Below are 12465 nucleotides of genomic sequence, written 5' to 3'. Positions count from 1 at the left end.
AAGCTTGTGGTGAAGCTATTGGGCTGAGTGAGCTCCCAGAGGCCCATGCAGGCCAAGCACACCATGAAGCCAATAGGCTGAGCGTACTCTCAAGAGTCCTGTGTTCAGAAGGTACTTGTGGTGGCTCCAAGATAATAAAGCTCCATCTGTGGGCTATATGAGCGCTTCCCAATATGTCTTTCCTTACAAGGCAGCCTTGTACCCAGCTCTGTACTCACCCCTGCTCCTCAGCCTACACAGAGCTCCTGTCCCACTTTGAGTACTGGGCAATACAGAGGTAAAAAACAACAAAAAACAAGTAGTGAAATGGGTTATAGAAAATGCTCTTTATGCTTCTGAACTGATTCTCACAGGTTCTCAGATAACATGCAGTCCCATACCACATGTCCTTCGTAGGAAGCTTTGTTAAAATACTGAGCGGGGCTAGTTCTGGCTTGAACTGAACAAACTGGTGTAAACTTCTCTTGTTCTTTGGGAAACAGAAATAAAATGAAGCTGGGCTTGAGCTCTGCTGATTCTTGTGCTGCCTGACATGAAAAGGCTCCACTTTATTAAGGCTGGGCTGGGTCCACGCTGGCTCGAACAGCAAAGCATTTGGGAAAAATGCCGATCTTACCATTGCAACGGCCTTCAAGCCAATCTTCATTCACTAGTAAGACACAAAAAAACAGTGAGGATCTAGAAATTTCCTAGATGAGCAAAGAAAGATTAGAAACTGTTAAGGGAGAAATTCTCCCCTATGTTAAGAGCCAGTACAAGTCTCTGTACCAGAGTCCCACAGAAGAAGGAAGCTGGCTCCAGCGCCTGGGTCTTCCCTCTTGTGCCCAGTGAGTGCGAGAGCTGCACGTGAGTGGTGGGGAGCGCTGGTGATACAGACTGCCTGGCGGAGGCTGCACCCCTTGCTGCAATGTGCAGTGCTGGCTGGAGCCATGTCCCACTGGGTGCCTGAGCCCTAAGTGCTCCCCACACCCCCCACCCTCTGTCATACCCCACAAATGCCACACACCCACAGCCTGCCCCCACAACCCCAACATGCCCTGTGCCCCCCACACACACAGCCATACCCCCTCGCAAACCTCCCATACACACACCCCACCATACACCCACACCCACACAATATACAAAACTAAGAATTTATTTTTGAGTTACTATGCAATCCCTTCTATATACAGTATGCAAACAGGAATCATAAAATTATTTTTTGTAATAAATATGTTGTAGTAGGTGTTTGAGTTTAAGTGTATGATTTGTTTTTTCCTGGTTCTAAGATGGCAACCACCCCCACAAAAGTAGTACTTCCAGAGGAAGGGGAGGGACTTCCAGTGGCAAAGGTCAGGGGTTAGGGGTGGGAGTTCTGGTCCCAAGATGGTGACACAGGGCAGAGCAACTGTCAAGGGGTGGGGCTACCCATGCGACTCTTGACAGGTCACCAAAACTTGTTAAGCGGCTCTTCAGCCGAAATACTTGCCCATGCCCACTATATGGAGACCCTGGGAGCATGGGGCTGTGACAGTGTGGGGCTGCAGAACAAGGGCTCTGCCCGGCTCCTTGGTGTTATGGCCTCACACGGTCACAGCCCTGTGCTCCCAGGGTCTCCATGGAGACTGGTGGGGAGCACTGCAGGCAGGGTGCACGGCTGGGTGGGGAGCTGCGCCGGGACCAGGATCTTGGGGCAGTGACAGCACGGGGCAGGAGCTGGGGTTGGGGTAGAGCCACGATCTGCTCCCCTCACACCCCTGTCTGTGGTCATTGCAAGGTCATGCATGCAATGGATTGTGGCTCTGCGCTGGCCCCGGCCCCATGCTGTAACCACCCCAAGATCCCGGGATCTCCCTGGCTCTGCCTGCCTGGCTCACTCCTGGTCACGGTCCCATCCCAGTTGCCCAGCTTGGTGTCCTACCCCTAATGGTGGGTGCAGGGTGGATGGGCTGGGGTTGACTGGGCATCAGAGCTGGGTCTGGTAGCAGCAGAAGGAGCCTCCACCACAGGGCTGATAGGAAATGGAGTCTACCACAGGCTGAATCTGGCTTGTGGGCCAGACTTTTCCCACCCCTGGCCTAGGCACCCAGCTAATAGAAGGCTCATGGTCTAAGTCAGGGGTTAGCAATCTTTCAGTAATAGTGGACCAAATTAATACAGCTCAGGCCTCAAGCCAGAAGTGGCAGTTCATAGATGTTAGGGTTTGAAGGGACCTCAGTAGGTCACTGAGTCCAACACCCTGCCCTGGGCAGGAAAGAGCGCTGGGGTCAGACGACCACCAGGTAGGTGCTTGTCCAGTCTCTTTTTGAAGACCCCCAAGGTATTGGAGAGGACTACCTCCCTTGGAAGCCCATTCCAGATTCTGGCAACCCTTTCTGTGAAGAAGTTGTTTCTTATGTCCGACCTAAATCTGCTCTCTGCCAATTTGTGGCCATTGTTCCTAGTTACTCCAGGGGGTGCACTAGTAAACAGAGCATCTCCTATTCCCTAGTGCCATCCCCTGATGAATTTATAGGCAGCCACAAGATCACCTCTTGGCCTTCTCTTGCGAAGGCTGAAGAGATCTAGGTCCCTCAGTCTCTCCTCATAGGACCTTGCCTGCAGGCTTCTGACCATACGAGTGTCCCTTCTCTGAATCCTCTCAAGATTCTCCGCATCCCTCTTGAAGTGCGGCACCCAGACCTGGACGCAATACTCCAACTGCGACCTGACTAGTGCCCCGTAGAGGGGAATCATCACCTCCCTGGACCTCTTCCTCATGCATCTGCTAATGCATGATCAAGTTGACAGAGGTGGGTACTAGATGGTGCATTCTCATGTGAACATGCTTGGTGGGGTCAATAAAATCCCTTTGTGGGTCAGATCCAGTCTGCAGGCTATAGTTGCTGACCCCTGGTCTAAGCCATTCTTATGCCATTTCTGCAAACAAGCCTTGCCCAATACAGCATTTCGTTTGGAAGAAAAATGCTACCTTCTGTGAGGATGTCCAATGTGTCTCCTTCATTGAATTCCAGATCCTCTGGCCCTTCTGCAGTGTATCTATATGCTGCTATCATCTGGTAGAGAATGGGTCTGTCTGAACAGGAATCTGGGCCCTACAGGACAAAGCCAAAGTGTAAATCACACAGCCATGCAGAGATTGCCCTAGAGTCTAACATGGCAAAAAAGCCCCCAAAAGGTCCATGTACCTGGCACCAGAGTGTCAGCTTTCCATCCATCACCTGCTGCCACATCTTCCCAAGATCCTCTTCCCCAGAAACTGCAATCAGCTTTTCACTGCTTGAATGCCTGTAACTGCAGTGATTCATTAACTCATTTAGTTTATCTCATCTATGAGAGAAAATGTCTTAGAAACAGACTTAGGCCATGCAACCTAGTCTTTGTTCTTGTATCCTAAGTTCATATATTTTACTAACCCAGTGCCCTTTAAACTCCCATCCATTTAAACATCACCTCCAAATTAGCCCCATAAGGTATAATCAAGTTGAACTTGGCCTTAAATGCCAAGCTAGGTATGAGAAAATCAAATACATGCCAGTGGCATCTACACTAGTATTTTTCTTTGTTTCCCACAGTTCCACTAATGCTGGTGCGGCTTCACAGAAAATGTTTTGCTTCATTGAAGCATCCCTTGTTCAAACTTATTTGCTGGCCCCCTACGTGTTTCTGCTGTGTCCTAGAGTGGTGGGATGGAATATCAACAGGACAAGACTACACGAATAAGTCTGTGGGGAAGGGGGACGTTGTACCATTTGCTGTGCGTGTATATTTTTTGTGAACTATTTTTAGGGCTGTGTGAGCCCTACCAAAGGACAACACACCCCAAAGAGAGAGATGGGTGGCAGACAAAGCTGTAATGCCTGAACCTCTGGGCTAACACCTCTTTGCACAACTTCAGCTGCTTCCCTGCAAAGGTGAGAAGAAAGCTGCAGCTCTCCATGCAAGAAGAATTCCAAATAAGTCCTCTGCATCAGCTACACGTACCCAGAGTTCTGGCTTTTTTCCAGTCTGATATGCAAGACCTTACCTGAGGTTTCCATGCTCTGCATCTTGACAGAACTTCTCCTTCAGCAGAGACCTGAGGTCAGACAGAGATAGAGCCTCTCTCACTTGCATTTCTATTGTGTAAGAGCAATGGACTTTCAGTAGGATGGTTCCATCCACAGTGAAAGCTGCTTCTTTTGGGGACCGTGGGACCTGCTAACAAATGGTGCAAAGGACAGTCCAGTTTGGGTGGCTTGTTCTGGGCTCTTTCACCAGCAGAAATCAAAATTAAGAAACGTGCCTGAAACCAAATACCCAACCTCAAGGCCACCAAACTGACTGCAAGTATAGCATCAGAGCAGCCAGGATCCAGATTTAAATGTCTCAGGTAGTTCATATGGGTGGTTTGAAAGCCAGGATCCTAACATACTCATTATCATCCCAAGAAGGCCAGATCTGAATCCTATGGCTCTGCTGCTCTCTACTCAGCGTGGGGGTTCTGCTCCTGCCAGTGGGGAAATGGGAAGAGTCCTCACAATCACAGTGCCCTATAAAGGCAGCCTGATAAAGGTGCTGACAGGTATCAACATTTCCTAAGGAAACTGTAGCTTTTGAAGCTTGACCCCCAAATCACCAGCAGAGTCTCCTGGCTTAGCCAACAGAAATAGGGGTAGAGGTGACTTCACTTCCACTGAAGAAGGGCTTTAGCCTCATATGAAGCAGGCAAAAGTGGTTTAAGTGATTCTACCTATACAGAAATACACCTATACAGCACTTCAAAGCATAGCACAGCATGGTTGCTAGCTGTACATGGCAACCATCTGGATCAGGAAGTGCAGCAAAGAATAATGTCTCAGAAGAAAGCAAATACTGATGTTCAACCCACCAGTAATTTGGACTTCTTTTGTTTGTTTGTGGGGGTCTACCCCATTGGTACAGACAGAAAACGCTATAACTGAAACAGGGGACTTGGGGAGTCAGGATTACAGTGTTCAATCAGCTCTACTGTTGTAGATGGTGACCTTAGGGATCCCCAGTGCAACAAGGAGGCAGAGCTCTGGAGAATGATATAGATACAACCTGTGATGATGGAGGGGCTCAGGAGGTAGCAGGGAGATGGCTGATGATAGAACAAAAGCCATCTGGAAAAAAATCTCTCTGAGATGGGGACTGCAGGCTGGAAGGAGTCTTTTCAGTGAGCTCCAGAATTTGGGACAGCTTCAGAGTTTTAGCCCTTGCATTACGTTCCAGTGATTTTATAAGATGAACTTTGTCTGCATATTGTTAGTTTGGGTTTGTGACACTGGAGCATCTTACCATAAAGTTTGTTTGGGAATTAGCATCATCTGCATTAATGCCATCTCCCTCAGTTGATCCTGTAAAGCAAAACAAATCAAGAGAGACTCAATAAGGACTCATACAGACCCAATGCCCCCGCCAGCTGGAAATGCCTCTTTGGAGAGATGTATTTGGAGAGTTTTGGTCAGGTCCAGGCTTGCAGGATTCCTGCCAACTTGAGGACCAAAGATTTTATTACTTCACTTGTTAGTGCAAGACTGATGTTGTAGTCATGATGGCCCAGAAATTATGTGAGAGGCGAGGATTTCTTAGGGTGATCTTTTTTATTGGGCCAACTATGTAGTTGGGATACAGTTAGACAAGCCTTTGAATGCAAGACGTTCTTTGCCACATCTCCCTGGCAGAGAGGCTGTATACACCCTTCTGGTATGGAGATGCAGAACTTTTGTGTACTCTGCAATGTGGGAAGAGCAGCAAGGGACAAATGGCAGCTACAGCATTTATCCAGGGCCACATCTGGAGCACACAGACATAGTACTGGTTCTCATTGGGATCTTTGGTCCCACAAAGTGAGATTTACCTGGCTGCTGCTTGTCTCTTTGCTTCAGGTGGGGTCGGCTGGGGGGTACTTTATCAGGGGGAAGTGGGATCCCATTATCAATTTTCTGCAAGAGAGAAAAATGAGCCAGACACTGGGGAGAGTACAAGAGGTCGATGTCAGGCAGTACGGTTCTAAGTACACAAGGCTCTGAGAAATCAGCTACAGTGTTCCTTGTTTGCCAGGAGTCTGGGGGGCAGGCAGACTGACAGGCTGCCCACTGGTCCTGATCACTCTGGTGGGACTGGCTGCCAGCTGCCTGGTACCTGAGTGCCCCCTGCTGGTCCCAGTTAAAGTGCTTGGGTGTGGCTGTTGGATATAAGCAGCAGCTGGTACTCTGTGGGCACATCTACATGAGACGCTTAATACCCATTGGATTAATTCTACTGTGTATTAGCATGGCTGGCAAAAACTGTGCCAATGCACAGTTGACTAGTCCAATGAGCATTATGCATCACAAAAAAGCATTTATTTGTGCTAATGCACGATAGCACTGATTATGGTGCATTAATGAATATGTAGATGTGCCCTATAGGTTCTTAATGAGACAGACTTTTTCCTCTGGCCTGCTCCTGATGCCTTCCTTTTAGTCTCTTAGCTCTGGTCCTTGATGCCTGCCTGAACTGTAAGCTGAGCTCCTAGTGTTTGGACTCCACAGCTTGTTACTCTTGGCTCTTGGACTCCCAGTGCGGGGGAGGGCGTGACTGCCAGGTGCATCGTGGGGCGCGGTGTGCCCCCTGTGCCTACTCCCTGCGTGCCGCCCCACAGCCATGCACCATGCCCCCTCCACGTGGAGAGTACTTGCTGGCTGTGGCTGCAGGGCACACAGGGTCCAGGGGGGGCATGGTGCATGGGCATGTAGGGAGCTGGCATGGGGGCACACAGGCAGTGCCCACTGGCTGCAACCCATGGCCATGGGGCAGGGCACACCCCCCACGCCCACTCCCCATGTGGCACACTGTGGTCCCCCCCTGTTCCCCTCATGGGGAGCAACTGCCAGATGTGGCCACTGGGTGCGCTGGCCATCAGGGTGGGGGGGCCACGGTATGCAGCTGCAGGGTGCTGCACGGGAAGCCAGCATGGGGGTGTGGGCGTGTCCAGCAACAGCAACAATATATAGTGACATTTCATTTTAACCACAGAAAAAAAGGTGGATTTGGTGTTTTTTTTATTGTCCTGTGGTGCAGCAACAGGTAGTGATGTCTATTAGCCTATAATTTGTGCTGCTGTAAAAATCTGTATGTGTATATATGTATATGTATGTATGTATATATAGTGGCATTTCATTTTAATCATGGAAAAATGTGGATTTGGAGGGTGGGGGTTAAATCAGAAAATTTTGTATTTTTTTATTAGAGAAAACCAGGATCCCTCATGATGAGAGCAATGGTACATTGCTTACAACACAAAAGCTTCCAACCAGGCAGAGAGGCTGATAAAACAAATAGACTCTGCAGGAAACAGATCAGAGCTGCACGAAAAAACCCCACCTTTCTCCAACTGCTTGGATTTCACATTGTCCTTATTCAAAAGCTCTGGACTCTCCCTCTGGTGAAATGACACCCACTGCCAGGTCTTCAGGTTCAGATTACTTTCACATACCATGCCTGAGTGTCCTGAACATATTTCCTTGCCCTTTCCCCACCACCATGATTACGAAGTTATCATCTTACCCACTTGTCAGCCTTTGGGTCATGAACAGGTTCCAGTAAAGAGGTTGGTATGCACAATTTCTGGGGAATGCAAAGTAGAAGAGAAAACCAGGTGAGACCTAGCTACATTGGCAGACACAGAACCTTTGAATGGCAGCTCTTTGGGGCAGGCAGTATCTGAGATGAGTCAGCGCAGGGCATAGCCCAGTGAGGTCATGCTTCAAGACCCAGGTTCCTATTCACTACTGCAATATAAACAATACAAGCATTGACTCAGCCATGGTGTGCCCATGGAGAGTGATGCCAATGGGAGCACACAGAAATATATTACTGCCCCTTCTGAGGAAACTGCTCTGCAGATAGCAGTTATAAGTGGGACACTGAATGAATCCTGGATATACCTTTGTGCTTTTTTCTGTGGAAGGTGATGCTCCTATTGATGCAAGCAGCTCACCTGTTCTTGTTGCCCAATGGCAATTAGAAGCTTAACAATCCTTAAAGACTCCTATGCCTTGTAGCCAATCCATGAAAATAAATTGATGATAGCTTCAGAAGAGGTACCAACATATTCCATTCTTCATGCTCCTACAGCTCGAGAGAATTACTAAAGAAATATCTTAAAGCCTCATGGAGGCCCTGCTAATGGTGCATGCCCAGGACCTTCCAGTTTCACATACCTGTCCATTGTGTATGGCTGTAGCCCAGCCATCTGTGTCTTTGGTTAGTACAAAGACGAGGCTGCTGGCCTTCAAAGCCACCTCCTCAGAGTCCTTGGGGTAATAATGACTCAGGACATGATAATAGCCTGAGTCACAGTCTCTGGAGAGAAAAAAAAGAAACAAAGAGGCCACATCCAGATGAATGTGGCCATGTGGTATGTTGGAGTGCCAACCCGTCAGCAGCTCCACACATGGCACATTCAGGCATTTCCCATGCTGCTACCTTGCAGCAGTGCGGAGGGTTTTCTTGACCCAGGGAGATCCTGGGGTCAAAAAAACCCATGAAGAAAAAAGTGGGATGGCATATGTGGTGGCATTTTGTGCTGCCCAAAACTGGAGCTTGGATGGCCAGAGCCATGCTCCAGCTGCTGGCCAGGCTCCCAGCTGCAGGAGTGCTGCAGCTTCAGCTTCTTCTGCCCCTAGGGCCCCAAGTAAGGCTCCTGGGACCAGCACAGCTGCTAGCCCCAGCCTCTCCCACCCCCACAAGGTGTGCTGCTACTACTTGTCCCAAGGAAACCAAACTTCTTCACTTGTCTGGATGCAGCCAGAGTATCCTTGCTAAGGCTGCAAGCAGACATTGCATTTGTCCCAGGATAAACCATTTTATCCCAGGACAAAGAAGACACAAGAGCCGCATCCAGACATGCAAGCATGTGCCGTTTGTGGCACTGCAAACCTCTGTGGTGCTGCAAACCGCATGCCCAGAATGTTAAGACATATGGCACGCTGCAAATTTGCAGTGCCGGGGCAAATTTTGCTACCAGGGAATCCCAGTAGCTAAAAAAAACATTTAAAAAGTAGTGTAGCGCACATAGGGGTGTGCGCTGGTAAGCACAGAGGCTTTGTCCTCTTGGAAGATGTTCTGGCTGCCAGCCAGAGTGTCTCCACTCCTTTAGTTGTCCCTTGGCTCCTCCAGCACATTGGGAACAGGGTAGGAGCAGCTCCACACACTGCACATTCAGGCATTCCCCACACTGCTACCTTCTGGGACAAACACAGGCACAACTTATCCAGGGATAAACACACCATCTGTCCCTAGCCTTGGAGCCCTTCTTACCCCTGGGGAGGGGCTATCTATGGGTTTAGTGCGAGTCTTATTTTTGCTTCTTTGGTTCATCTCCTCAGATATCTGCAGACTAGGAAAAGACACTGTGACCCTTCTACTCTGATTCTTCTAAAGGTAAGTGTGACAGAGAGGTGCAGTTGCACACTCAGGCAGCACTGTTCCCAGGAGTGAGCCTACTCCTTTCTCTGGTGCCTTCCTGACCAAGGAAATCCCGGGACGTCGTTCTCCCCTTGTACTCAGCCTTGGTGAGGCTGCAGCTGGAGTACTGCGTCCAGTTTTGGGCTCCACCATTCAAAAAGGATGTGGAGAAGCTTGAGAGAGTCCAGAGGAGAGCCACGCGCATGATCAGAGGTCAGGAAAACAGACCTTACGACGACAGGCTGAGAGCCATGGGGCTCTTTAGCCTGGAAAAGTGCAGGCTCAGGGGTGATCTGATGGCTACTTATAAGTTTATTGGGGTGACCACCAGGATTTGGGGGAACATTTGTTCACCAGAGTGCCCCAAGCGACAACAAAGTCAAACAGTCATAAACTACTGCAAGACCATTTCAGGCTGGACATAAGGAAGAATTTCTTTACTGTCCGAGCCCCCAAGGTCTGGAACAGCCTGCCATCGGAGGTGGTTCAAGCACCTACACTGAACACCTTCAAGAGTAAATTGGATGCTTATCTTGCTGGGATCCTATGACTCCAGCTGACTTTCTGCCCTTTGGGCAGGGGGCTGGACTCGATGATCTCCCGAGGTCCCTTCCAGCCCTAATGTCTATGAAATCTATGAATTCAGAAGAAGGAGTTTCCATTTTTCTGGGATCTGAGGAAAAGGCAAGTCTGTTCTGCTCTATCTCCCTGATCTCTGTCCCCATATATTCACACACCTCACAAATACAAGCAAGCACAGCTTAAATCATCACTAAGGAAAAGACAATGGCAGCAGCAGCAGCATATGGGCACAGGGACACCACAGTGCTACCACAGCAGGAGTGGAGAGAGACCCTGTCTTGGCAGCAACCAGTAAGGCTGACCTGCCCTCCCACCCCTCACCTGCTCTCTGGCACTGATCATCCCTCTGCTCCCTGCATGCTCTCTAGTAGGCTTTTGCTCAAGGTCAAAACTTGCTAGTTATGCTTCTGCTGTATTAGCCTTTGTTTGTAGTCTATCAGGAATGACAAGGCATGGCATTTTGAAGAACCTGCTATCATCTACTAGAACCAAGTGATGCTGAAAGAGCTTCCTTCTGGCATCCTCCAGCTATTTCTGAGAATTCCCAAAGTTCATCCTTTGCTTGCATCATGGCACCAACTAGTGCAATGCTACAAGTACTGAAACACATACATACATGGAGTGCTTTGAGACTGTGGCACAAAGGATACCATGGATGTTCAGTAACAGTAGTAAATAGTTCTGCATTATTGCAATAATTCTTGCAGTCATACAAGCCTTACATGCTCAGCATTTTCTCCACACTGATGGACATATGGGTTGGGATATTATGGGGTTTTCAAACCAGGACAAATGGGGACCAAACAAGATGCTCTGTACAGGGAAGAGTGATAGAAGAGCAGAGCTGGGGTGGAGGAGGGAGCTGGTTACTTACCGCACAGCATCAGCACTGGGTTTGTAAAAGCCCTTTGTCTGTGAAGAAACAACAGCATCAGCTCAGAAAAGTTTGTGGCCAACCAATATTCAGTTATATACACCTGTTCTCTGGCCAGGAGAGTCAGGGTCAGAGACAGTTTCAGGCTCTGATGATATTTTTCCCTCCTATTCTCCTGTCCATACTTGTCATGCTAAAGCCCCTGTAAAGAGAGCCTTCAGAGCGTGGTGCTAATAACACCAGGGTCACACATTTGATACCTGGTTGGATTAGATGATCTCTTGAGGTCCCTTCCAGCCCTACTTCTCTGTGAAATCAATGAAAATGTGCACACTCCCCACTCTAATGAGCTGCACCGCTAAGAAGTGTTGGACTGGTATCCCCTTCTTCCAACTACACTCCACACAGTCTAGTCATGCTCTCCCACTCCTAACTGTAAGGGCTTCATATGATGGTGTAACTCACACAGATTTACTGCGATGGATTTCTTATGGTGCTTGACAAGTATAAGGCAAGTATGGCAGGGACTCTACTCTTAGAGCTTTAATTCAGGGCCTGGACAGGTAAAACAGTTAGAACACTTTAAATGGGGTGAGGAAGGACTGACCATGGTGTAGCTGAATCTGGTGTAATTGTTTAATCTGTCCACTCCTATTCCACAGTAAATGAAGCCAAATCTCAATAATTTATCCCCCATTTCATTTGGGGATAAATTATGATTTAGCTGCACTTACAGGGGACAGGAAAGGTCAGACTACAGTTACATCAGATCAGCTGATACACTTTCCTGAATGATAGCCCCCTCTGACTAACAGTGAAATACTAGTGATGGGCTCTAAAGCATAGAAAGGTACCTACTGTGATATGGAGCTTTGAGGGTATGCTTAGCAGTGGGATACATGGGAAGACTTAGAGTCCCAGGAAACATCTCTGTACATTAAAATGTTGTGGATTCTACAACAGCCTTTTCCAGTAAAGGATTTTTATCCTGAGAGTGTACTATATGAAGCTGTATGATAGCAATATCTTTATATGATCTTGCATTGCAGCGTCAGTTGTTCTTTTGATCCACTCACCTGTGGCCTGAGAGGCTCAAACCCAATGTACTCATCATTAGGAATGACAGAGGAGATCACCTGCCAGGGGACAAAGTGATGATTGACTTTAGATCAGATGAAAGTACAGCAAGGCACTGTTAAAACTGTTCCTGGGACCCAGCCACTGAGCCAAGTGTCCACATAAGCTCATGCCCACAGTGGCAAGGCATGAAGACAAGCCACAGCATGCAATGGAGTGTGCAGATCTGATCCAGGCAGTGACTCCACCTGCCTCAGTGCCTGGTTTTCAGGCTCCTGCAAGCCAGATTCTTCACATATTTGTGAGTGAACTACCCTCTTGTTCACCTCCTCTGTGTACAAGTGGATATTGACCTATAAAAGTTATAGAAGAGGGCAGAGTTCACAGGAGTGATAACAAAAAATCCTTGTTCAAATATATAGGGAGGATGAAGAAAGCACCGGGAAATGTGGGGCCCCTGCAAGATCCTCTGGGCAATCTGGTGGTTGCACCAGAGG

At 48.4% G+C, this 12465-nt stretch overlaps 1 protein-coding gene across 2 annotated transcripts in view; it reads right to left on the bottom strand.

Annotated features, from left to right (window-relative positions):
- Nucleotides 1-302: 302 nt before the first annotated feature.
- Nucleotides 303-12465, bottom strand: part of NOXA1 (NADPH oxidase activator 1) — a 23476-nt gene continuing 11313 nt past the window's right edge. The window contains exons 6-15 of one of the 2 annotated variants that reach the window (XM_019540511.1): nucleotides 11968-12027; nucleotides 10892-10929; nucleotides 8190-8331; nucleotides 7534-7593; nucleotides 5843-5927; nucleotides 5281-5339; nucleotides 4007-4179; nucleotides 3168-3273; nucleotides 2951-3074; nucleotides 303-649 (exon numbers count right to left, since the gene is read on the bottom strand). In XM_019540511.1, the coding sequence (XP_019396056.1) occupies nucleotides 552-649; nucleotides 2951-3074; nucleotides 3168-3273; nucleotides 4007-4179; nucleotides 5281-5339; nucleotides 5843-5927; nucleotides 7534-7593; nucleotides 8190-8331; nucleotides 10892-10929; nucleotides 11968-12027 (945 nt within the window). In that variant the 3' untranslated portion in view covers nucleotides 303-551. The remainder of the gene's footprint in view (nucleotides 650-2950; nucleotides 3075-3167; nucleotides 3274-4006; nucleotides 4180-5280; nucleotides 5340-5842; nucleotides 5928-7533; nucleotides 7594-8189; nucleotides 8332-10891; nucleotides 10930-11967; nucleotides 12028-12465) is intronic. The other variant, XM_019540513.1, reaches the window with a different exon arrangement.

This window comes from Crocodylus porosus, unplaced genomic scaffold (assembly GCF_001723895.1).
Source record: "Crocodylus porosus isolate Cpor-Errol unplaced genomic scaffold, CroPor_comp1, whole genome shotgun sequence".
Classification (NCBI taxonomy): Eukaryota; Metazoa; Chordata; order Crocodylia; family Crocodylidae; genus Crocodylus; species Crocodylus porosus.
Note: the sequence above shows the minus strand (reverse complement) of the source record. Positions and strands in the feature narration are given on the sequence as shown.